The sequence below is a fragment of the Mesoplodon densirostris genome, chromosome 15 (assembly GCF_025265405.1).
Source record: "Mesoplodon densirostris isolate mMesDen1 chromosome 15, mMesDen1 primary haplotype, whole genome shotgun sequence".
NCBI lineage: Eukaryota > Metazoa > Chordata > Mammalia > Artiodactyla > Ziphiidae > Mesoplodon > Mesoplodon densirostris.
In genome coordinates this window covers 73,103,085-73,130,332 of record NC_082675.1, presented here as the reverse complement: position 1 = coordinate 73,130,332, position 27,248 = coordinate 73,103,085, and the positions used below count along the sequence as shown (strand labels likewise).

General features: G+C 38.7%; 1 protein-coding gene across 5 annotated transcripts in view; it reads right to left on the bottom strand.

Moving 5' to 3' along the window:
- Positions 1-27,248, bottom strand: part of WDR7 (WD repeat domain 7) — a 365,960-nt gene that overhangs the window by 58,706 nt on the left and 280,006 nt on the right. For all 5 annotated transcript variants that reach the window (XM_060118461.1, XM_060118464.1, XM_060118462.1 and 2 more), the window contains one exon: positions 15,465-15,564. In XM_060118461.1, the coding sequence (XP_059974444.1) occupies positions 15,465-15,564 (100 nt within the window). The remainder of the gene's footprint in view (positions 1-15,464; positions 15,565-27,248) is intronic.

Below are 27,248 nucleotides of genomic sequence, written 5' to 3'. Positions count from 1 at the left end.
CCATCAACCTACTTTCCCTGTTTATCACATCTTACAACACTCCAAGGGCCATGTTACCGAATTCCCTTGAGGAGGCAATGTTGGTTGCCTTTGTCAGGCCAACCCCCTGTGTTCTGGAAAGATGACAGCCTTCTATCTCAGGAGTAAACTTCAATTAGTCAGTCATGACAATTCCATTCTCTTTTCCAGCAACAGGTTTAAAATGAGTATGCGATCCAATTTTGGTGGACCGAGACATAAGAACAGGCTTTCTCAGATGGTCTATTTGCTTTAAAAACTTCTTTCTGCCTCCGGATGGTATCCTCTGCATAGGTTGCTGGCTCTGTGGCAGCATCCTGTATCCTGAGGTGGTCCAGCCTAAGAGACCAACGCACTGAAGACAGCGAGAAAGAGAGGCGAACACTGGGGTCCTTCACGATACCATCGAGCTGCTCGCTTCAACAGCCACCTCTAGGTGTTCTGTTATATGAAATAATAAATTCTTTAATTGAAAGCCTCTTTTGTGGCTTCTAGTACTTTGTAAATAAAATATCCTAAGTATTCAATCTTTCCAACAACTCCATAGTTCTTTTATTTTTAAAACTCCCCTCTCTATGTCTATGTAGACATACACTACATCTTTCCTTTTACGTGACCATCTTCCCTACCAGTTCATACCTAGCCCATACTTTTTTATTCTTATTTTTTCCTCCAGAAAATGTTGCTTTTACTGTTTCATTATGGTATCAATTTATATTTTAATTTAGTGTATAGATATAAAATGCCGCATTTTAAGGCTTATCATAATCTACTTGCCGTATGTTACGCTTCCTGCTCTTTTCTTCACTCAGCCACTCACATCGCCATTCAAGCCCGGATCAACGGTTGCCTGGATCGTTACCAAAACCTCAAAGAGCAAGTCTTCTTCTCATCCTCTGGACTCTTGCTCTTCCCAAATGGAATATGTGATCCTGTTGCTCCCGTGCTCGAAACTCTTCAAAGGCTTTCTCTGAATACACTACTACGCATTCAGTGTAGTGTTGATTTGTATACTCTAAAAACTTTCAAAACCAGTCACTAGCATTTAAAACTTGGGAGGTTTTTAAATAAACACCCAGATTTTCAGCTTATCTTGAAAAATCAGATCAGGCCCACAGTTCCACATGGCACCAACTGAGAGGACCTGAGACATGGCTGATCCCTTCACATGGAGCACGTGCTCTCCAGTCTGACACGGTCCCTGCCCCCCCCCCAATTCTGTCCCTAACACTCAAGTACAGTATCAGTTGGCATTTTACTAAAGGCTTACACTGTTGTTTTACTGAGACAAGTGTTATAAAGAAAGACAAATATTTCTTGGATGGTGCTATCAAAATGGGTAAAGAAAAGATTAACCAAGAAAGCTGACCTTTATTTTATTTATGCTACCTGCTTGGTCTCTGTGGGTATTTGAGTTTGTTAGTCCTGACCTACAAGACTCCACTCCATGAGGCCATCTATCCAGGCAAGGTTTATCGTGATCTCCCCCAGCCTAACCACTAGGCTTTCTCTCTCTCCTCCTCTGTCACACTTCTATACTCCTTTGCAACCTTGGTTCCCAGCATAGCAAAAACTTCACAGTCCCTGGAATGCACTCTAAGCTAAATAACGTCTCTGTGCTTCTGTTTATCCTCTTTATCCTCTCTCTGAAAAGGTTTCTTCCTCCTCGTGTGCCTATGGAACACCTACTCAAGACTCAGCTCACAAATGGACTTATTTACAAAACAGAAATAGTCACAGACATAGAAAACAAACTTATGGTTAGCAGAGGAGATAATGTGTGTGTGGCGGGGATAAATTAGGAGTTTGGGATTGACGTATGCACACTACTATATATAAAATAGGTAAACAAGGATCTACGGTAGAGCACAGGGAACTCTACTCAACATCTTGTAATAACCTATAATGGAAAAGAATCTGAAAAAGAATGTATATATATACACACACACACACACACAAATATGTATAACTGAATCGCTTTGCTGTGCACTTGAAACTAACACAACATTGTAAATTAATTATACTTCAATAGAAAAAAGAAAATTAGTCTCCTCCCACGCCATACACAAAGCCTCAGCTCAAATATCACCTTCTTTGTGGATCTTTTCCTGTTCTTATCTCCTACCTCCCCAGGATTCAGCCTTTCTTTCTTTGTGGCATGCCACATCATTCTACTGTAGCACTGAAACACTTGATTGCACTTATTTGTTTCATCTTTGTCATCCCTACTCTTTTATAAATACCTTGCCCACATGAGTACTCATTCCCTTCTGCATTTCATAGTGCCAGGGAAATAATTCCAGGCACCATGCATTGAAGGTATTAGGATCTCTCTAACTGACTTCTAGTTTTGCCGACTCTTGGGGTTAGGCGATACACTGTGCTCCGTCTGTGAGACATCCTGACTGACGCCCACCACGTGAAGAATGCCAGCGGTTAACAGGCCCACTTGCTACTGCTCTCACCAGGTGAGCTCTGGGACCCAGAGTCAGCGAAAGCTATGGTAATTCTGCTTGTCAGTGTAAACAGGTAGTTGAATTAAACACCATATAAAATTATAAGAGGGGGGAGACTGCTTTAGAAAGACATAGACATACACACACTCATGAAATTAGGTGAAAGTGAGACAACCGTAAAAGAATGGTAAAAGCATAAACATCTAGGATTATACTCCGAGACTGCTTTCTTAGTATCTTTAATGTCTCAATCTACTTAAAGAAACCAAAGCTGGTGTGATTTAGGAAGAAAAATGTTCTAGAACTATAATCAATGGACCAATTATAGAAAGAAAAGGCCTTGGTCTCACGTTAAAAGAGATGGAAAATAAAATTATCTTTATGGAACTTAAAATGAGGTGTTTAAGATATATATCATTTTATATGATTCCACACTTGAGCAAGAGCTTTGACTACCTGAGCAACTTCTGAGGCTGACCTGTGCCAGATAAGAGGGCTTTTGTGTTACCTGTGTATCCTCCCTGACTAGACGTAAGCTCCAAGACGAGCTCTATTTGAGATAGGAGCTATCAAATTTTGACAAGCTCCTTTGAATCATCATTAACATTTCTTTAGAACCTATCATGAACTACAGACTCATGTCCCTATTACATATGTTTTAGAGTACTTATAATTCATATTTATTCAATGACTACTATATGCCAGACTTTAAGTACTTTATATGTCAAGAGTGGATATAAAGAATACAAGGCACTGAATCCAGAATGAATTCAATGTACTATGATTCTCCTACCTAGTATTTTTTAATTTCCTGGACTAAATATATGTAGAATCTATCTATCTATCTATCTATCAATAGACACTTGTATTTTCATTTTTTATGTGTTGACAGGAAAAAGAATGGCTAGGAAGGAAATTGAATGGCGTTGAGAAGTGTAGATAAAATGTGAATTTTGAGAACCAAAATTCATCAGTCTACTTAACACTTTTGCAAGGATGTTGAAATGCTTGTAATAACTGTTGGGTGTGGAAACAGTTGAACTCTCTACCTCATGTATTTCCAATAATAGATATTACCAAGAATTAATTTTTTCTCTTGGTGTAAAAATCTTAAATACTGCCATTCAAAGTATAACAGGGATATAAGAAATATTCAGTGAGTGATAGGGAAGACAGACAACAGAAAAATACACCTCTACTCAGTCCATTAAAATAATTCTTTAAAAACTGTTAAACTTTCAGGATAAATGATGATCTAATTTCAAGCACTGTCCCAGATATCTGTTTCTCTTCCTAGAGGTTCTTCTCTAAATAGCATTTTATTTTTAAAATGGGAAGCTTGTTGGGTAATTCTTCAACATGGCGTCAGGAAACCATTGTCTTCTCCAACCATTCATCTTATTATCACCCCTGATGCCATATTTCTGGTTGTTGCTCCCGAAATGTCATAGGAAGCACCTGCCATAAAACCAGTTGCTGAAAAGAACAGGAAGAAAATGCCTAAAGTGTCGGCCTAAGTACTGTAGTCAATTCTCACTGCAATTTTTGCAATCATCACATAAGTACCCTTGATGTATAAGCGTTATGGACTTCTGCTCAGTGAAAACTGTGCCTCAAACTTCAAAACTCTGCCTTAAAGAAACATCAATCTTACTGTCCACCAGATCCCTGAGGCCCATTGCTCCTCTTAAGTAGAAGTAAAATCTTTGTTATTTTTAGAGAGAAGACATTTTTCTCCAGACTTCTATTCATATAGGTGTGTTGGCTGACATTGCTGTTGAGCCTGAATGTCAGCTTTCTTTCCATATGTAGTAGCCTTAGAGTGCTTGCCAGAATTAAATGTGTTAGAGAAAATTAACCTGGTTGATCTTCATCAGAACGATTTGAATCCCATGCTGAAAACATTTTCATATCTTGCCTAGCCCACTTTTCCTAAAAATATTATTTATGGAAAATGCCAGCATTCAGTTCTTTCTTTACATTTTGCTAACACCATGTAAACTTTATTTACAAAATCTATGTTACTGAGTTAGCATTCAATAAGTCACAGAGGGAATTCCCTGGTGGTGCAGTGGTTAGGACTCTGCACATCCACTGCAGGGGGCACGGTTCCATCCCTGGTGGGGGAACTAAGATCCCACAAGCTGCGTGGCCCAAAAAAAAAAAAAAAAAAAAAAAAAAGTCACAGAGAAGAGGTGTCTCTACTTACCTATTGGAATGACTGTTTTTCACCTAAGATTTGTACATTTCTCAGGGTAATGCCAATTTGAAGATTGCTGTAACGTGAATCACTCACATATAATGGGGAAAACACCTCTCAGGTTCAGGTTTTGATAAGCATGCTTCCACTACATTTCTTCTTCTGGGCTTTGCAGGTGTTGCGCCTTCTGCCTGGAATCATGGCCCCGCCCTTCCCCTTTCCTGCTTGACTCCTATAGTGAATGGCTCAGTTCTGACGTCCTCTCCTTTACAAAGCCCTTTCAGACCATCCTCCCTAGACTCCTAAACAAACCCGTGCGCATGTTCCTCCTGTGTTCTCCCATCGCACTCTAGACAGCCCTGCTGGAAAGGACAATCACAGTATTTCAACTCCGGGTTTATGTCTATCTTCCAGATCAGAGTATAAATTCCTTGAGGGGTTTTATAAGAAACAGTTCATATTTATTTATTTTTACCCCTTGCACATAATACGGTGTCTGATACAGAGAAGAGTTATCATAAAATTATTTTTATTTTCCTTTTTTATAAATAAAATAAGTGATAACTCATGAATAAATGAATAAACAGTCCACGGTCCAAGATGAAAAATACAGAAGGCAAAACAGACCGAGTGTGGAGTTTCTTTTTTTTTTATGAGAATAATTGCAGTTCAAGAGTCATTCTGTTATTCATAGGAATATTAGGAAAAGTATGAAAAAATGGATGCGCATGAACTGCGGGAAAGTAGTTTCAAAGCATTCTGATAATCAAATGCACAAATCTTTGGGCCTAGCACTGTGAATCCAGGAATTTACCCTAAGAAAATCAGATAGGCATAGAAAGTTATATAAATAAGGCTATTCAATGTAGCACTGTTTATAATGGTGAGGAACTGGGGGGAGGGGACTTAAATGTTAATTGATAGAGGATTGGCTAATGAATTCTACACCTGTGTACTAGAACATTCTGTAGTCATTCAAACAGATTAAAATAGCCCTTCAAACTTAATATGTCCAGAACCTAAGTCCTGACCTTCATCCCACACCTCGCCTGCTTTTCTCTCAGTCGTTAATGGCACCATAATCCATTTAGGTGCTCAAGACTCAAATCTATGAGTCACCCTTGAACTCTTCCTTTCTCTCACCACTGCCTTTCCCTGAACTTTCCACACCCTGCACCCTACATTTGAACCATCATCAAGACGTGTTGGCTCTACTTAAAAAACATATCCTTTATGTGTCACATTTCTCCACTACTACTGTAACAACCCTAGTCCCAGCTCAGCAGCTATTAATCTTTTAAAGTAAAAACAGATCAAACCAGTTCCTGTTTTTAGGATCTATCCTACAGAAAGAAAAGCACCAGTATATAAAGATGCTCACTGCAGCTTTGTATGTATGAACACAGAGCTGGACTTAATGTGAATAGTTCATCAACAGAATAATAGTTTTATAAAGTATTTTACATTTTGTAAAGAACATGTTAGATCAATGGTGTTTGACCTGGAAGTTTAGCTATGATGTACTATTAAGATTTTTTTTCAGGCTGCAGAGTACTATGTCTCTTGTGATTCCAAATTGTGAAATAAAGAACAAAAGCCTTTCAAAAGCAAAGCAAGCAAAAAATAATTGTTAAAAACATCATATATTTCCAATCATGATGCTATGAAACTAGAAATCAACTATGAAACAAACTGCAGAAAAAAAAATCATGTAACATCATATAATTTCCTCACTTGAAATTCTCTAATGGCAACCCATCACACTGAAATAAAACCTGAGATCCCCACCCTAGCCTTCATGATCAGATCCTGCCTTCTTATCACACCCCATCTCAAATCTATCTTCCACTTGCTCACAAATTGAATGCCCTTTGCGGTTGTCTGTTTTCTGTTCCCCGAACTTTCCAATGTTATTCCCACCTTAGTCGTTGTACTAACTGCTCCTTGTCCTTATAATGCTCTTCTTCTAGATGGTCACATATCTCGGGTTAAATGAAACCCCCTCAATGCACTCACCCCTGAGAGCCTAAAGTAGGTACTCGTCATCCCTTTGTATTATCATCCTACTCCCTGATATTTTCTTGTCTCCTCTCACTGAATAGAAGCTCCTTGAGGGCAGGATCCACACCTGCTTTATTTGCAACTAATAGTAGGCACTACTTGCTATTATTGAATGAGCTATATGGACTCACAGGGAGAAATGATGCATTGTTAGGTAAAAATAAAACAGGTTGCAGAAAACTATTATATTATTGGGGAGGGAATAATATTATTTGTATATCACAGAAATAAGACAAAGTATTTACAATAAATAGCTAAACAAGAATTAACTCTAAGGGGCAGGTTTCAGTGGACTTTAACTCTCCACTTTAAATATTTTGCTATTGCTTGAGGTTATTTTTTAATAAGCATGAATTACATTTATAATCTGAAGAAGCAATTAATAAATTTCATTCATTTTCCGGAGAAAAAGAGATGTTGACTTGCGCCTTCACCAGCCACTATGTATCTTCCTCTTCCCTTGCTCTCATGTAAATGCTAATCATTCAAGCATTATATCTGGACTTCTCATGAGAGGGCATGGAAATTACAGAAATTACTCAATTTCGACTGGCCAGGTATCAGTAGGTCATTACTGCCAACGAAAACAAAATAATTCCTGTAAGAAAATAATTGTTACAGGAAGCTTCAAAGCTTCATGCTGAGAAAGAAAGGGAAAGAGAAAGAAAGAAAAAAGAAAGAAAAGAAAGAAAGAAAGAAAGAAAGAAAGAAAGAAAGAAAGAAAGGAAGGAAGGAAGAAAGAATTGGGAATTGGCCATAGCTTGCCAGATCCAGAGATGAAGCAGAATGAAAAAATTTTCAACCAACTCCAAATAAGGTAACAACAATCCTTAAGATCCTAACTACCATTTTCCTTTGAGTTATAAAGGCAATCATCTAAGCAGCATAAAAAGGCTTGTATTTTATACAAAGAGGCAATTTATAAATAAACTAGACTGAATTTCAACAGAGATAAGTAATGAAAGGATAAAGAATAAATGATATGCAAATAAGAGAGAATGAGAACATTCACAGCTATGCCTGTTGAAAGCAAGAGAAACTACAAAGAAAATGATGCTGCCTAACAAATGAGAAACTGAAAATAATAAAATGGCTGACTCACTGACCTAATCTTTCCTATCTTGAAAAGGATGCTGAAGAAAACAGATGTGGAAAATTACACAGTAATAAAATCCTTGAAGAAAACCCAGTGGTGGTTATTTAATATAAGACTTTAAATATATACAAACAGATGGGCCAAAAATTGGAATATGCTGGCAATTGAGAATACCATATTTAAAAATCAGCTTCACTCAGAAAGATTCTAATATAGCAGTAACATGAAAAGTAATATTTGTAATGATTTCAAAAAATTACTAAAAAATATATCAGTAGAACAATAGATTAATGCTATAGAAAAATCAGGATAGACAAAAGAATAATTATTAAACTTGGATGGCTGAGGATAGAATACTAAGTATAATCTTAACTTTGCTAATTACTTGGTTTGATATTCCACTCATTCCACTTTTAAGATTTATCAAATTGTTCTGGAATAAAAAGTGGCAAAAAAAATCCTAAAAAAAGAAATTATAATGGATATCTAGCTGGTATGAAGTCAAGTATACCTGAGCAGGAGGAAACAGGTCAGGGCTGACTGATTTTGTCTTATTTAACCAATGACTAAACAATAATTATGATGGCTAACATTTTTTAAGCACTTATTATTGGCTGATGTTTGCTTTATATATAAATATATTCTTTTAACCTTTACAACATGATGCTAAGACAGTTATTGTGTCCATTTTATAGATGAAAAAACTAAAGCACAGACAATTTAAGTACAATGCTCTCAGCCTCAAAGCTAATAAGGGCTGAGCAAGGATTTGAATCCAAGGCAGTCTGGCTCCAGGATCTGCTCTAAGACTGCCTTCCTTAATAAATAAAAGGAAATAGATAACTTGCTAATAGAATTTAATATTAAATTTGGTATACTACAAATACCAGCAAAGAAACTGCATTTATCTGAGTCGGAAATATGGATACAAGAATTTGAGATGGCCACATAAATTACAAGGGGTATAAGGAATTCAGAGGATGGTCAGAAATAAATTTCAATAGAACCATGAATAAAAAAGGAGCTAATATTCACTATTTTAATGTGACTTATTCTCAGCATTTTTGTTTACCAGGAGTGCTTCCCCTATGAGTACACAGTAACTTTATATATTCAGTGAGGTCAGACATTTCAATATAATCTAAAACCCAAGGTAATGGGAAAGGGGCATTTCTTGAAATCTTCACTGTGTTTGCAACAAATCATCCAACAGTCCAGGCTGTAGACCTGATTTGTCTCACCTGCTCAGAGGAAATGGGGTCAATTATAATGTATGAATTCTTAGCCAAAGTCAGGAAAAAGAACAGATAAGTGAAGAAATCTGTACTCTGGGCAGTGGAGTGGTAAGAATTAACATTAGGGTACCCCAAGAAATTAAGAAATCTAGCTAAGGACATAATAAAAGGAAAATCAAGTCAGGTGGTGGTGCTATGGAAGTGAAGGTAGAATTTGAGAGAGAGGGAAACCAGTTCTACTAAACTATACTAAGGGGGCAGGGGGCCCGTTGCTAGTGGTGTGGCACGACAACCCTAGTGTGTTGGAGTGTATGATTTCAGTTGCTCTGTCAAGGTGGAAACTAGAAGGTGTGGGACAGAGGGGGTGTCACAGACCAGAGAAGTACAAAGGTAGGTACAGTAAGGGTTATGAAATGCATTTTTTAAAGGCGCCAGAAAGGTGGATTTACCATGAAGCTAAGCTAATGAAATATATATATGTATTTATAGTTTGTTTCATTTTATGCAGGCCTCTGATTTTTTTTTTCTTAAATATTGGGTTGGCCAAGAAGTTTGTTCGGGTTTTGCTGTAACATCTTATGAAAAACCTGAATAAACTTTTTGGCTAACCCAATAGAAGTCTCCGAAACTATACATGCTGTAGACCCCATGCCCTGGAGCCTTAATGAATGAAATAGATTCTCCTCACAATGTAATAAGTCTAGTTCTCAAAGTTACTTTGCAGTTGAGGACGAATGGGAACAAGGGAAGAGGGGGCTGACAGGAAAGCAACGGGGCAGTGGTCCTCCTATTCCATAATTGCTTTAAGGTAATTGTGGTTTTTCTGATTTTCTCACTAGTTTAGTTAGATGCTCGGCAGATGCCTGTATATAACAACATAACAGGACCAGTCGGTGAGGTCTTGCTGGTTGAAGAATGAAGGTAAGCCGTGCTGGACAATGATGGGATAAATTAAGGTTTAAAGACCAGTGAAAATGGATCTGAACAGAGAGAGCTTAGGGTTGCTTTCAGTACCATGGCATTAGCAAAGGAGCAGGGCAGAGGACATCCAGGAGATAAGGGTAAAGTAAGTGGACGAAATAACCTGTAGCCTCCTTCTTTCCACGTGGAGTAAGGAATCTGTAAGGCCAGAGGAGCTCAGCCTGCAGGCTCACTGCTTTTTACAGCATTAGGCTGCGTGATGGGGCACATGTTAGCATTCCAGAATCCACCTCCTGATCTATCTGTAACGGATTATAGTGAGACCTCAGTTACTACCATTCTATAACAATCAATCTTCACTTCTGTTTTTTCCTTCATTATCTGACCCACAGCAGGCCTGGTCATGGTCCACTACTGAAATATAGGTATATTTTCATGACTCACAAGAAAGAGGTTCTCTATGCTATTTCTGAAAAGACATTCTATTATCTTTTATACAGAAACAACAAGTTGATGAGGGGTTACTGACGTAATAAAACTATATCCAAAGTACAATATATTTTTGATAGACTTAAGGCATACTTTGTTTTCATTTACCATGTCATATTATATTTCTTACTATATTTTTTACTCCAAAGACTCAGGGTATTTTGTTTGATCAACATGAATGAATTTTACTGTGCAACTACTATGTAGCAGGCACTAGAAAACGTGGGGCTTCAAAAATGAGTTCTTTATGGAATTTACTCAAAATTTTCAATAATAAAATTCTCTTACTAATATAAGATTTAGATAAGACTTTGGCCACACCTTCTTCCTCTCATACATCACTGCCATTTTGGTAGCGTTATGTCAAAGTAAGAAAATAAGTGTCCAGATTTACCAAAGTGGATTAGATACCACCAAGTAACACAACCCAAACTTCATAAGAAAAACTAGCTAACATGAACCTAAAAGAATCTTGCAGAGAGCCAGCAGTTATTATTACAAAGAACGTGTCCAAAAAGGACTGGAAAATCAGAGACAGATAATATCAAGTCTGCCAAACCAAAGGCAAATATTGTTAGAGGGAAGATTTGCATTGCTGATTTAACCGAACACACGCTTGTAGCTCTAAGGATTCATGGAACCTAATTAACCTGCTTAATCAAGAATGCTGCTTTCCCAATGCAATTTAAAGTACTTCATCAGGAGTTACTTTTTTTTTTTTTAATTAAGCAGAATTCAAGTCAGGTATATTCCTAAATTGCTAGCAGTTGCCAAGTAAAAACGCAGTTAGCAGTGCAGCAGGATTTTAACTATTGAACTGCCTCAAAGTTTCTGATTTCCATAATCAGTGGAGGTTCAGCCCAACACCACAGGTAAGAGCTGCCTTTAGAGAGGAAATCTACACATGGCCTACAGCAGTGCTGCCCGACTTTTCCACCAAAGCTCTCCTAACTAAGGGGTGGGAAGTCCTAGCCCTGACGGCCTACAAACATTCTGAGGTCTCAAGGATTATCTTTAAAATCTCCACAATTCATGTAATTTCATTGCGACGTCATGTATTTCCAAGTTTATTTTAATATAACCAACACTTACTGAATACTACTTGCTAAGAATTTTACATAAATTACCTTACTTCTCACAATAATAGGCCCTATTTCTCTCACTATTTTGTAGTGAGGAAACTTCACCTCAAAAAAATTAAGCAATTTTTTTTTTTTTTTTGCGGTACGCGGGCCTCTCACTGTTGTGGCCTCTCCCGTTGCGGAGCACAGGCTCCAGACGTGCAGGCTCAGCGGCCATGGCTCACGGGCCCAGCCGCTCCGCGGCATGTGGGATCCTCCCGGACCGGGGCACGAACCCGTGTCCCCTGCATCGGCAGGCGGACTCTCAAGCACTGTGCCACCAGGGAAGCCCTAAGCCATATTCTTAAGCTTATGAAATGGAGATGGGATTTAAGCCACACAAGTTTCTATTTGTTCTTCTCCAGTATATTACACTCCACTGTTTTAAATCACTTTTCAGTTAAATGAGTGAACTCTTCCTCCTCTAGTTGCTTAAGTCAGAGGTGAGCAAACCTTCTCTGTAAAGGGCCACGTCATACATTTGATAGGCTTTGTGGACCGACCATACATGGCCTTTGCTGGCAACTACAACTCAGTTCTGCCACTGCAGTGTTACAGCAGCCATACACGATCCCTAAACGAACGACATGGCTGTATGCCAGTAAAATTATGTTTACTGAAACTGGTGGCAGGCAGGTTTGGGCGATAGCTTGTAAACTCTTAATATAAGTAAAATTCCTGTTCCAGACTGAATGCATATTTATCTTGTGGTTTTGTATAATTGCCTGTACTAGTTTGAGAACAGGTCATAAGAAAACTGATTTAAAAAAAAAAAAAAAAGAAGCCAATGCCAAAAGGTAAGGGAAAGAGATTTGACTTTTCTATCTATCCTTTACCAACTAATTTAATGATGATGACAGGGGAGCTATATGTTCCTCCCCCTATTCCCTCAGCCATAGGTCCTCTGCTTCCACTGGGCCCAGGGACATATCCTCAGCCTCTGGCATCCTGGACAGGCCACAGCGGGTCTTCCCATCACTTGTGACTCTCATCATGTAGGTGGTTGCCCCTTATCTTTCCACCTAATTGGAATCTACCCCTGGAGTCCAGTGAATTTACTAATTATCCCTTCTACATCATTTATGTCATATCTCTATGTCTTTGCTCATGTTAGGAAAATTGTCCCACTCTCTCTGTTCACTGATTCCAATAACGAATTCAAAAAATACCCTACTACATTCCTAGTTCAAAATGCCTAGTCCTTTGATTCACCTCTAAAATATCATTTTTTGAACATGCCAACTATACTTGTGTATTCTGTTTCAACTGTCGACTCACGTATTTCAAACACTACAACACTAATACCATAAAAGAATTAAGAGAATCCCTTAAGAGCTCATTGTCGCTGGATAAAACTGGTAACTGGCAAAAGTAGTTAAGATTGATTTTAGAGATTTAGCCTTTGTTTTTATGCTCTGAATGATGAGAGTAAAGGGTAACCTTCTCTTTCACACAGAACTGGAAGGTAAAGGTTATTCCATCGTTCAACACTAATGACAGTTTGGTGTCTCAAAATCAAGAAGCTGAGGTAGAAAAATATCACGGGGAGGCTGAAATGTCTAAGCGTAGTAAAATAATGTGCAGGAAATAAAATGAAATAGGAATGACATTACAAATTCCTGTTAAGAAAGAATCTCATTGACTGCTAAGTGTTTCTTAAATAATTTCGTTAAAAAGTATAAGATAGTCGGGCTTCCCTGGTGGCGCAGTGGTTGAGAGTCCGCCTGCCGATGCAGGGGACACGGGTTCGTGCCCCGATCCCGGAAGAGCCCACATGCCGCGGTGCGGCTGGGCCCGCGAGCCATGGCCGCGGAGCCTGTGTGTCCGGAGCCTGTGCTCCGCAACGGGAGAGGCCACAGCAGTGAGAGGCCCGCATACAGCAAAAAAAAAAAAAAAAAAAAAAAAAAAGTATAAGATAGTCAAATTATTCATGTTTCTTGCATGTTACCAAGACCTTCACCGAGACTACACAGGAGGAAAAAACTGTCAGGAAATGTACGCTCAGGACAGTCTGGTGTTTTCTCAATAGTTTTTCATTGCTGTTCTTCTTTCACTCCTCTTTGGGTTTCGTCACCGGGCTCACGCTGTCTTACTCTTCTCTCTGTTGGCGGCCATAGTGTCCTCTCTATGATTTCCTCACTTCAATTTTAAAGAAGGTTGAAAATGTCCCCTTATTCTTTTTTTTTTGTCTTTACCTTGTTGCTGTTTGTGGCTTATTTCTCTCAAGTTGGCTAATAATAATATACACTTGACCCTTGAACGACACTGGCTTGAACTGCGAGGGTCCGCTCATACTCAGATTTCAAGAGTAAATGCTATAGCTCTACACCATCCAGGGTTGGTTGAATCCCCAGATGCAGAACCAGGAGGAACCAGGGATAAGGAGGGGCAACTATAAGTTACACGTGGGTCTGCACCTCTAACCCTGGCGGTGTTCAGGGTCAACTGCATTCCAATTTTTAAAAATTGATTTACCAAAAGAGATTCTGAAAATGTTGTTTGAGGAATGTGTCTCTCTTAGGAGAGAATGTTATAGACAACATGTAACTTCATTTTTAAGCAAGTATTCAGAGTGGTTTCATTGCTCAAAGTGAGAGTTCAGAATAAAGAAATACAGTCACCAATGAGGAGTTAATGTCTTTCAAAGAAAAAAAATCACGCAAAGGATATTCAATAGTTACATCAGTGTGGCAAATGATGCATATTCCACGCACTTCCAGGAAATGCACAATGCACACTCACGCATTTAGAGCCTCTGAGAAGGCCTGCATAAGGAAACGTGTTATATTCGAACAGTACCCCCAAACTTGTCTGACCCCTGAAACTTTTACCCCCAATACCTGTTACCATCTCTTAGAACTATTTCACAGAAAGCTGCCAGAGAAACTTTTGGAGAACTAATTAATAGTTTATTAAATTTAAGAGGCAATTTAAAATTTAGCTACATCCTGATGTATTTCTTCATATTCCTTCTGGAAATTTTTAATACAGTTGAATATATCAATCTAATATTACGGTTGAATACAATTCCTAATTCCTGATTGAATATATCAGCATTGATAGATGCTACAGTGAAAAATAAGAAGTTATGACTTGGAACTATTTATCAATGACCACAATAAATTCACAATGATCAGGGTGGAGCCTAGCCCTGCTTTTGCCATTAACTAACAGTGTGACTCTGGGATAGAGATTTAAAGTCTGGGAGCTTCGATTCACTTACATGTAAAGTGGGGCTAGACTTGCTCCATCTACCCAACTGGTACATTCGGAGAACAAAGCACTCAAGATCAAGACTGAGAAGAATTTCTCATAAACAATGAAGTTTTATAAAAGTAGAGAAAGTTATAAAAGTATAAGAAAGGAATATATTTCAAATAGAGACTCAGTTTCCTTACAGATCCACACTAAATGCCATTATGATTTCTGCCTTTCTTGAACTCTGAGTAGAATACTGTCTTATAATCGCTAAAGATCTCATTTTACATAGTCAGAAAACTAATTTTTGTTTAGCCACTAATCAAAATAATGTATCACCAATTTTTTTCAGAAAACATGTGGCAAAAATAAGAAATTCAGAAAACTTTGTTTAAAAGAAGAAAAGATTTATTGCAAAGTGGTTTGTGAGTAGTACGTACCACCTTACTCAAGGCTCTATTACGAACCCATCTGTGGCAACTCTTCATTCCCAGTGAATAAAGACAGTAGGGGTCTATATTCTCTGAGTCCTTCATTAAACTATTGATCCCTTTAGCATTATCCATAATGTTCCAGCAGCTCAGCACATCAACTGGTGAAGTGCTGGTCTCTCACTCCTTTCAATAACTTGCGCACTTTATGGAGAGGAAGTCACAATGATTTATTTACCTGACACTTTCCAGTCCGGATGTCGTACAGGGCCACTGAACCATGGCGAGCTCCAACTGCTATTCTGTGATTCCGCTCATAATAGCTGACCATGTAGAACCTGGATTAAACATTTTAACAACAAAAAAACAGAAAAAACAGGTGAGATGACCTACACATCAAAGTGGATAGCAACACATGTCAAAGATTAAAGCCAGCTCTGATGTATATTTCTAAATAACTATATGTATATCTATAATTAATATATTGAGATTTTTCAAAAATGTTTCATTGTAATAATTCTTAAAATCAACTGAAAGAAAAATGATGCAGAATACCGCTCAGGCCTGTTAATGATTATTTTCAATAGAAAACAACTTCTTAATTACAAACACCATTGAATTTTGAAACGAGATAAGGGTCACATACAAAAAAGATTAAACATGAAAACTCAGTTTTGCTACAGTGACTATTCTGCAAATATTTCTATTTGAACAGAAATAGAAAAGATGAAAAGGCTTACATATTCAATCTAATTATGTTCTCATGGTTTATTACAGTATTAAGGAATGCAAAATACTTTCCAGCAGAACAATCATAAAAAAGCTGCATAAATATTAAACTTAAATGTTCATATCAATAATTTAGAATGAAATTAGAAAGTTATCCACCAAAAAGTTATCAGGCAAATTCTCTAGAATTTCCACATTTATCACTTTATCTAAATGATAAATGTGACTATTGGTACTATAAATAAGCATATTTGGTGATTTGGCATTGCATGAAAATAGGATTTAGGGAGGAGGCCTTGAAGGTCGTTAAAGGTTGATTTATTTTTATTTGTTTACTTTTCCAGATTAATTTTCATGATGATCAAGTATTCGAATTCCTGATCTATGCTTTGTCATGATTTAATGGCCATATGGCTAGAGCCTGGGAAGGTAAGAATAAAAATTATTAGAAGTGTAAATAAGGTATGATTTTATGTCCCCAAAGAGTTTTGAATATGCCTTCCCATTATTGAGTCCTATTGTCTCAGTGAGCATTACCCAGATAAATAAGTGGCCCACCCTCAATATTTCTGAGGATATTACATCAGTTCTACTACACATTCCTTGCCTTTTTTCTCTTTGATTCCCTGCTACTAATCTAAATTTTCTGCTATTATTTTTTTTAAAACACAGGATGGGGAGGCCAAACAAATGACAGAAAAGAAATATCATTTCTCTAATGCTTTCTTGAGATTGATATAGAGTAAAAAAACGAGTAGGGCATAGGACTCCATTTCTGAAATTCTGGTAAGAGATGCAGAGAGAGAGAGAGGGAGAGAGGGAGAGAAGCTATTTGTGAGCATTTTGAAACCAGGGACAGTCTGACAAAGCCATTTTGGCATTAACAGACATTATGACATTCATACATATTTTATAAATCTGGAAAACAAGCTGTTAAGCGTTTAAACTTTTTGTTTGATACTTATTACCAAGTAATGGATTCAACAATACTTCTGTCCTATTCCTAAGCCTCGCTCAATGAGGCAACTTTTCTCCTCTTCAGTGGAAGATGAATGCTTCATTTCTAGTTACATGAAAGATACTACCTTAGGATGTCCTGTTGGCTTTTGCTGTGCTCAGGTATGGGATGTCCTGTTTGCACACAGGTTTGAGGGAAGGAAGGGGAGTGGAGGCTCCCGACACATATGAAGCTTCCCCATTATTAAGTGGTCAGTAAAAAGTTTCTTAAAAGCTTTTCTTGGGCTTCCCTGGTGGCGCGGTGGTTGAGAGTCCGCCTGCCGATGCAGGGGACATGGGTTCGTGCCCCAGTCCGGGAAGATCCCACATGCCGCGGAGTGGCTGGGCCCGTGAGCCATGGCCGCTGAGCCTGCGCGTCTGGAGCCTGTGCTCCGCAACGGGAGAGGCCACAACAGTAAGAGGCCCGCGTACCGCAAAAAAAAAAAAAAGCTTTTCTTGTCTAAAGTATCCTATTACTGCCCTCGGTAGAGAAGGCAGGAATCAGCAATCAGCATTCAAAATGTAATGTTTCCATACTCAAAAATAAAAGAGGTTTAGAAGAGTTTATAAATGTTTACTATTTTGTTATTCAATAATGACAGTGGTCTAAGTATTGGGCATCACTATATATCTATATGTATGCCTGTGTCTACATCTACATCTAAACACACATAAGTCCATACAATTTAAATCCTGTTAGAGTAACATGGAATATAATAGCTAACAAATGTTTTAACAAGTATCTATTCTGTGCAGGTTACTAGCCACAGGAAAAGAACATTTCCAGAGGTATTTTCTTGTCCACTATTAAACTTTGCACAGACATAACAGTTGTATTGCCCAAATCCTTCTGCAAAACATGAATATAATTACCCCTCAAAATAATCCTCTTCAAAACAAACCGTTGGTAAAATACATTTATGTTGACAAAATTTTACTTAGTTAAACTCGAATCTAAAAGTTTTGTTACATTGACCATTTTCTATGCTCTGGATATCAACCTTCTATATCATCTACAGACACCATTATTTATGGGAGAAAAAAAGATCAAATCTATTCTTGGTATCAAATCTTTAGTCTGCCTGAAAGGACCATATATTACAGGTCTGCATTTTTCATTTTTTTGCAATTTACCACTAGACTAATACTCCTAAAATATCTTAAAGAATTCTGGACAGTGAAGGTCTCATGGCATGTTTTTAATCTTTGAATTTCTTGTGAAACTTTTTATTTCTTTAACAGTCTCTCCTTTAACAGAGGAAATCCAAGGTATGTATGCAGTCACTTCCCAAGTATCCACTCTGGGGACTGGCTGCAGTGAGCCTAACTCTTCTGAGGGTTTCCAGAGCCCACCATGCACCCAGACTACTCTTCTCCTGAAACCAGTTCTCCACTGGAGGGCTGTCAAGATTTAAGGATGGTGAGATACACATTACTTGACCCTACCCCAAAAAGTATCAATGGATTGCAGAGGAGGATCCATCCTAGTTTTTAAGACTATTCTAGTCTTGACCTGATCCCACATGGGAGTCTTGAATTCCTCCAAAATTTGGGGGGAGGGCTCTCAGAGTAAGGGTTCATCTGTGCTGAGCCTTCTGGAAATGGTATCTCAGTCTCTAGTTCACTGCATTGATAACATGCACTTGGGCAGTATTTCTTGGCTACAACCTGCCACAAATCTTTCTGTTATACTCAAGTTACAACAATGGTTTTCCCCTATTCGGCCCACAACAAGGAAACTGTTAAGTCAGAGGAAACATTACCACTCAAGTATATGAAAGACGAATAAAGTGGAATTGAATAACGTTGCAAAATGTATTTCTTGCTGGGGCTGCGGTGGTCATCATCCAAAAATTTTAAAGTCACTGATCTTGCTTTCATTACTGTCCACGTGCAGCCAGAGTAATCCTTTTCAGCCATAACTCGAATCACCTCTCCTGTGTGTTCACAACCGTCCTTCAAGACCCTACGTGATCTGGCCCTAACACCTCTCGGACTTCCTCTTCCCTTTGCTCACTCTGCTCTAGTCATACTGATCTCCTTATGCTTTCGTGAATATTCCAAGAGTGTACCCACTTTGGAGCTTAACGTTTGCTATTCCCTCTGCTTGAAAATCTCATCTGCCCGGTATCTCCAGGGCTTGTGCCCTTGCTTCATTTAGGTCTCTGTCCCAAGGTTATCTTGATAAGGAAGGCCTTTATGGGCCATCCTATTTAATACAACAGCCTTTCCTCCACTAGTCTTGAGTCCAATATCCTATTTTTTCTTTATTGTACTTATTATCTCTTTGATATTAAACAATAATTTTTTGTTTATTGCTTGTTTCCCTCCATCAGAGACTTTTTTGTTGAATGTATGAATACATAAACAGGGTCCAATCAAGAAGCATACAGCAGCACAAAGTTTAATGCTGTAAGAAGTCCAAATCACTATGCTTATCCTTCAGTGACTACTTTATAAACTAGGCTAAACATATCAATTTTTAAGACCACTGAATATTTCATAAGGTCTAAAATAATAATTGGTATAAACAACAAAGGAAATAAAAACTGTCTTAAAAAGTTAGGCAGAAATCAAGAAACAGAAAGCAGCCCCATGACCCTTCTAAAAAATGTATTTTCAGTTGACACAAACAATTGCAGATTTACAAAAAGATATCTGTAAAGGCTCTTGAAGTCTGAGTACATTAGCATGAGACTGACAGTTGCATAATGGAAATTATTTAATTATGTCTTGGGGAACTAGAAAAGATTATTTGGTCTGAAACTCAAGAAGGCAAATATAGCCTAAATAATGATACTTACAATAAAGTATGTATTTTTGGTATAAATGTTCTGGGAATAAAATTATTCTAAAAATTTGCCAGGTATTTATATAGGCACACATAAACTTCACTGAACGTGGTATCACACAAAACATAATTAAAAGAAATAATCACTTATCGATCATTACTAAATAATAGAATAGGTTATTATATTTCTCCAAGGCATATTTGTGACATCAACTCCTCAGAAGTAACACACAACAGGGTGCCACCCACCCATAACTGGGCGGTTTATGATGTGAAACACAAATGTGTATTGGGTCCACTCCAGGGGGGGATCCTGGAGCAAATCATGTTGCTTAAGAGTTTGCCAAGCACCCAATACCTAAGTCTAAACAACTCTGGTATTCTCTACTTATAGTCTCCCTTGAATTAATGACCTTTTTTATTTTTATTAAAAATGGCCCTCAAATAAGAGAAATTTGTGTGAAACTTAGAAGTCAATTTGGAAAAATATAGGAAGAGGAAATATGCAAATCTCAGCAGAGATATGATTTAGGAGAAAGACAGAAACCTGTAAAATCACTTTCTCAACTATGACTTGGATAATATGCAATGATTTCAGGATGTTAATACTGTATATAGTGTCCTTGAGCATTAAAATACAACAAGGAACATTCAACTAATCCAAAATTCATCTCCAGCTAAAATGAACCCATCTAAAATCTAAGGATGTAAGGAATAGAATGTATGGGCTATAAGTACGATTTATAACTAGTTACAAGTCACTAATTACTACTGAGGACAAACTGTGTATCAGGCACTGTCCTGAGAACTGGTATATGTATTTCCAGGAGTAGCTGAGGTGTTAGGAGCAATTCTTATCTAGTTGCTATTACAAATTCTTGATGTTGTAAAATGGTTCAAAAACTTTGGACTGGGCCTCCCTGGTGGCGCAGTGGTTGAGAGTCCGCCTGCCGATGCAGGGGACACGGGTTCGTGCCCCGATCCCGGAGGATCCCACATGCCGCGGAGCGGCTGGGCCCGCGAGCCATGGCCGCGGAGCCTGTGTGTCCGGAGCCTGTGCTCCGCAACGGGAGAGGCCACAGCAGTGAGAGGCCCGCGTACAGCAAAAAAAAAAAAAAAACTTTGGACTCTTTGTTTAGAAGGTATTAAGGCAATATGCACTTGTAAAAAACCACCAGTAATATGTATTAGTGTATATGTACATATTAGTGTATATGTAGTATATATTTATACATATAATGTATGGATATATGTATGCATACAAGTGCATTTTACAATATGCACTTGTAAAAAACCACCACTAATATGTATTAGTGTATATGTATATACACTAATATACTGGAAGTTAGGATAGATGCTGTTTTACATCCCATTATTGTTATCATCATCCAAGATAAACACAAACCAAAGATTTGGAGGAGTTTTCTTTTAAAAAAATGAGCTCATGCACTGTTCTAAGTAGACAGTGTTCATTTTCTTACTGGATTTTAAGTGCCCATTTAAAATGAACAGAGCTGATTCAGCTTTTCACTTGAAAAGCAGAATCAATCAGTCTGTCTACATAATAACAAAGTTTAAGAAAAGGTAAACTATGTCTGAAAATACAGACTTTTAACTCTTTGTCTGGATTTCTTTCCCCCATTCAGTTCAAAACTTTAAATACTTATTTTACTCTGAATTTTTTGTATCTTATCTATGTTATAGCTTTAATGTTTTCCCAATGATTTTTAAAATTTGAATTATTCTAATATAGTACATCCAATTTTAAAGGAATACACACTGTAAAAAAGAAACAGAGACTATAGAAAAATAAACAGTTAAGAAAGGAAAGTTATCCTTTATGACAAACCCCCTCCACCACCCCAGGTAACCATGAGAAACACTTTGGGGTGTGTCTTTCCAGACTTTTTCCCCACTTCATATGTATATCTGCATGTACATGCCTGAATATCAATGCTTACATACAGTTTTCTGCTTCAAAAATGATTTTATTTTACATACTTTTCTGAAACTTTGCTAGTTTCTCTTTAAATTTATCTTATACTGGCATCTTTCCACGTCAGTAGAAATGGATTGCCCTCAACCTTTTTAATGGCTGTATGGTATGCCACTGTGCCAGTATTTTTCAATGGAAGAAATGTTGGTAAGCAATAATTACATCTAGAGGATGCTGGTGAATAAAAGTGTTTTAACACAAAGTACATTTTCTATGAAAATCATATTAAATGGCCAATTGAGAGATAATCAGTTAAATCCAGGAAAACCATATAAAATACTTTAAATATCAATGTCTATACTACAAAGACTTAGGTGATTTATCCATTTACAGTACATTAGAGAAATTTATATCCTGAGTTCTTCAAAGTTAGTTTCCTCCTTACTCCTACTCCTGTCTTTTTAATACCTACTAAGAAGCCCAAGTAGCTGAGATTTTAAATATATTGCTTGGGTCTCTGATTGAGAATTTCTTCATTCTTGGCAGTGAAATATGCAATGGAAAAGAATACACACTATAATTTTTGCAAAGTGATCACTGATTCATTGGTCAGAGATTTATAATCGCATTTAATATGGTATTTCATTCAGTGACAGTCAATTTTGCATATGGAAATAGCTTAGGGTTTGCAGTCAGAGGATTTCTCTGGCTGATAAACAACCACTCATCTTTTTTTTTTTTCTCTTTTTCTTTTTTATCATTTTTATTGGAGTCTAGTTGATTTACAATGTTGTGTTAGTTTCAGGTGTACAGCAAAGTGAATCAGTTACACATATACATATATCCCTTCTTTTTAAGATTATTTTCCCATAGGGGTCATTACAGCTAAAACATCACCAGTCCTCCTTTCAACTCCTGTGCACACCCGCCAGGTCCCTCCTTTGTGCTCCTCCCATCACAACACCTGGGAATCTTCTCTGTGTCCTGGATACCCGTCTATCATAGTGTTGTGACATTTCTCTCATTTACCACTCTGTCTCTCCCAAGCCAACTTCAAGGCCTTTGAGGGCGGGGATAGACCCTGACTGACCGGATGGAGCTGAACGGCCCACACTGGCCCAACCTAGCACAGTGCACAGAGGTAGAAATAAGTTTGGCCTTATTCAAGGAATAGAAAAAAGACTGATGTACCCTGAGCATAGTGAATTGAGATTGGGACTTGAAGAATGCCTGACACATTTAATAGGATATCATCTGTAACGTAAGCCCAATGATACACAGTTTTACTGCCAGGTGTCATGTATCACGGTACTGTGGGTAACACCAAACATCTAGGATTCTTTAAGGAGGCCCCCTTCTGGGGCCAGCAGCATTGCCATTTGACGAGAGTCAGGAATCCCCAGAAAAGTGAAGAGTCCTTTAAAGTAAGTAGAATAAATTTCAGGAGTTGTACTGAGCCTCAGAAAAACTAATCCCAGATCTTCCTGTCTACCCTACCTTCTCCCCAAGTACTGGATCCTAGGAAAGGTTATGACTTTGGGATACAGAGCATGCAGAAAACAGAGGAGTTTTCAGAAAGAAGAAGTAAGTTTCATATTTCAGTGCAACCAAAGGTTCCACTAAATCAGAGGTTCTCCACCAAGTGTGGTCTGCGGATGCCTTGGGGGACTTATGCTCCTACTGGGAAGTGTGTGAGATCAAAACTATTTTTGTAAAACTCATGAGGTGTCATATGATCTTTGCATTGTGCTGAACTGGCACTGATGGTATACAGTGATGGGTAAAACTGCTGGTACTTCAGTCTGAATCAAGGCAGTGGCACCAAACTGTACTAGGCGTCATTATATACTTCACTGCCATGCACTGGTAGTAAATAAAACAACAAAGTGTTTTCACTTAAGAATATCCTTGATGAAGCAGTAAAAATTATTAATCTTATTTAAATTTTGACCCTTGAGTACATGTTGTTTTATTATTCACTGTGACAGAATGGGAAGTATACATAAAGCACTTCTAATGTCAACTGAAATATGATTGGTGTCTCAGGGGAAAACGCTTGGAAGACTGAGGTGCAAGCTTAATTAGCTGTTTCTTCACTTTCACTGAAAGTATAACCAAAAGAGAAACTATGAGTATTTGGACTCGGGTATTTGGCAGACATTTTCTTGAAAATGAACTGCTTTGTTCCTGTCCAGGAAAGCAACTGACAGAATTTGTTGCCAATGATAAAATTCAAGCTTTCAAGTAGAAAGTTTGGAAAACAGAATCTGGCTTCCCAATACTCACTGACTTTTTTTTAATGAGATCAGCAGCGATATTAGCAAATAAAAGGTTCTGATATTGTGGCTTGCAACGTGATAGTATATGGAGAATTTACATATAATTCAAACCAAGATTTTCCAAAGACAAGTGCATAATGTTATAAAATCATGCATGGGTGAAAGACACACTCAAAAAACCACGCAAAGACCCACCCCATGGATGGAACGTAACAGTATGAAAAGTTCATTAAAATTACAGATTCCACATTGCAGCTAACCTTTAAAAAACGACTACATGTTGAGTTTTGGTGAACTACCAAAGAAGATGCAAAATTATTTTAAAAGGCTATTAAAATATGACTCCCTTTTTCAACTATATATCTATGCAAGGCCAGATTTTCACCATAAACTTCAACTAAAACAACATATGGCAACAGATTAAAGACGTGCAGATAAAAAAACCCATCTGCTCTCTATTAAGCCAGACATTAAAGAAATCTGCAAAAATGTTAAGCAATGCTACATTTCTCAGTAGGTTTTTTGTTTTGGCAAGTAGTTATTTTTCATAAAAATAAGTTTTTATATCAACATGAATTGAGTTTTTTATTATTAAATAAGTCAATAAATACTATTTTTAAAATCTCAGTTTTAATTTCTAATATATTAAAAATCTATAGATACAACTATTATAAACAAAAATTCTTCAGGGTCTTCAATTTTTAAGGGGTTCTGAGACCAAAAGTTTGACAACCACTACACTCAAGTTTGAAAAACATTTGACAATCAAAAAGTTGTTTGGAGGATTTGAGAAGATGGTGGAAGAGTAAGACGTGGAGATCACCTTCCTCCCCACAAATACATCAGAAATACATCTACACGGGGAACAATTCCTACAGAACACCTACTGAACGCTGGCAGAAGACCTCAGACCTCCCAAAAGGCAAGAAACTCCCCACGTACCTGGGTAGGACAAAAGAAAAAAGAAAAAAACAGAGACAAAAGGATAGGGACGGGACCTGTACCAGTGGGAGGGAGCCGTGAAGGAGGAAAGGTTTCCACACACTAGGAGCCCCTTCGTGGGCGGAGACTGCGGGTGGTGGAGAGGGGAAGCTTTGGAGTCGCGGAGGAGAGAGCAGCCACAGGGGTGCGGAGGGCAAAGCGGAGAGATTCCCGCACAGAGGATCGGGGCCGACCGGCACTCACCAGCCCGAGAGGCTTGTCTGCTTGTCTGCTCGGCTGCCGGGGCGGGCGGGCCTGGGAGCTGAGGCTCGGTCTTCAGTTGGATCGCACGGAGAGGATGGGGGATGGCTGCGTGAACACAGCCTGAAGGGGTTAGTGCACCATGGCTAGCCAGGAGGGAGTCCAGGAAAAGGTCTGGACCTGCCTAAGAGGCAAGAGACCATTGTATCAGGGTGTGCGAGGAGAGGGGATTCAGAGCGCTGCTTAAAGGAGCTCCAGAGACGGGCGTGAGCTGCAGCTAACAGCACGGACCCCAGAGACGGGCATGGGACGCTAAGGCTGCTGCCGCCACCAAGAGGCCTGTGTGCGAGCCCAGGTCATTATCCACACCGCCCCTCCCGGGAGCCTGTGCAGCCCGCCACTGCCAGGGTCCCGTGATCCAGGGACAACTTCCCCGGGAGAACGCACGGCGTGCCTCAGGCTGGTGCAACGTCATGCCCGCCTCCACCACTGCAGGCTTGCCCCTCACCCGTACCCCTCCCTCCCCCCAGCCTGAGTGAGCCAGAGCCTCCGAATCAGCTGCTTCTTTAACCCCGTCCTGTCTGAGCGAAGAACAGACGCCCTCAGGCAACCTACATGAAGAGGTGGGGCCAAATCCAAAGCTGAACCCCGGGAGCTGTGCAAACAAAGAAGAGAAAGGGAAACCTCTCCCAGCAGCCTCAGGAGCAGCGGATGAAATCTCCACAATCAATTTGATGTACCCTGCATCTGTGGAATACCTGAATAGAAAACGAATCATCCCAAATTGAGGAGGTAGACTTTGGGAGCAAGATATATTATTTTATCCCCCTTTCCTCTTTTTCCGTGTGGATGAAAGGCTCTTGGCACTCCAGCCAGGCGTCAGGGCTGTGCCTCTGAAGTGGGAGAGCCAAGTTCAGGACACTGGTCCACAAGAGACCTCCCAGCTCCATATAATATCAAATGGTGAAAATCTCCCAGAGATCTCCATCTCAACACGAACACCCAACACGAACACTCAACGACCAGCAAGCTATAGTGCTGGACACCCTATGCCAAACAACTAGCAAGACAGGAACACAACACCACCCATTAGCAGAGAGGCTGCCTCAAATCATAATAAGGCCACAGACACCCCAAAACACACCACCAGACGTGGACCTGGCCACCAGATAGACAAGATCCAGCCTCATGCACCAGAACACAAGCACTAGTCTCCTCCACCAGGAAGCCTACACAACCCACTGAACCAACCTTAGCCACTGGGGACAGACACCAAAAACAACGGGAATTACGAACCTGCAGCCTGCAAAAAGGAGACCCCAAACACAGTAACATAAGCAAAATGAGAAGACAGAAAAAAACACAGCAGATGAAGGAGCAAGGTAAAAACCCACCAGACCTAACAAATGAAGAGGAAATAGGCAGTCTACCTGAAAAAGAATTCAGAATAATGATAGTAAAGATGATCCAAAATCTTGGAAATAGAATAGAGAAAATGCAAGAAACATTTAACAAGGACCTACAAGAACTAAAGAGGAAACAAACAGTGATGAACAACACAATAAATGCAATTAAAAATACTCTAGAAGGGATCAATAGCAGAATAACTGATGCAGAAGAACGGATAAGTGACCTGGAAGATAAAATAGTGGAAATAACTACTGCAGAGCAGAATAAAGAAAAAAGAATGAAGAGAACTGAGGACAGTCTCAGAGACCTCTGGGACAACATTAAACACACCAACATTCGAATTATAGGGGTCACAGAAGAAGAAGAGAAAAAGAAAGGGACTGAGAAAATATTTGAAGATATTATAGTTGAAAACTTCCCTAATATGGGAAAAGAAATAGTTAATCAAATCCAGGAAGCACAGAGAGTCCCATACAGGATAAATCCAAGGAGAAACACGCCAAGACACATATTCATCAAACTATCAAAAATTAAATACAAAGAAAACATATTAAAAGCAGCAAGGGAAAAACAACAAATAACATACAAGGGAATCCCCATCAGGTTAACAGCTGATCTTACAGCAGAAACGCTGCAAGCGAGAAGGGAGTGGCAGGACATATTTAAAGTGATGAAGGAGAAAAACCTACAACCAAGATT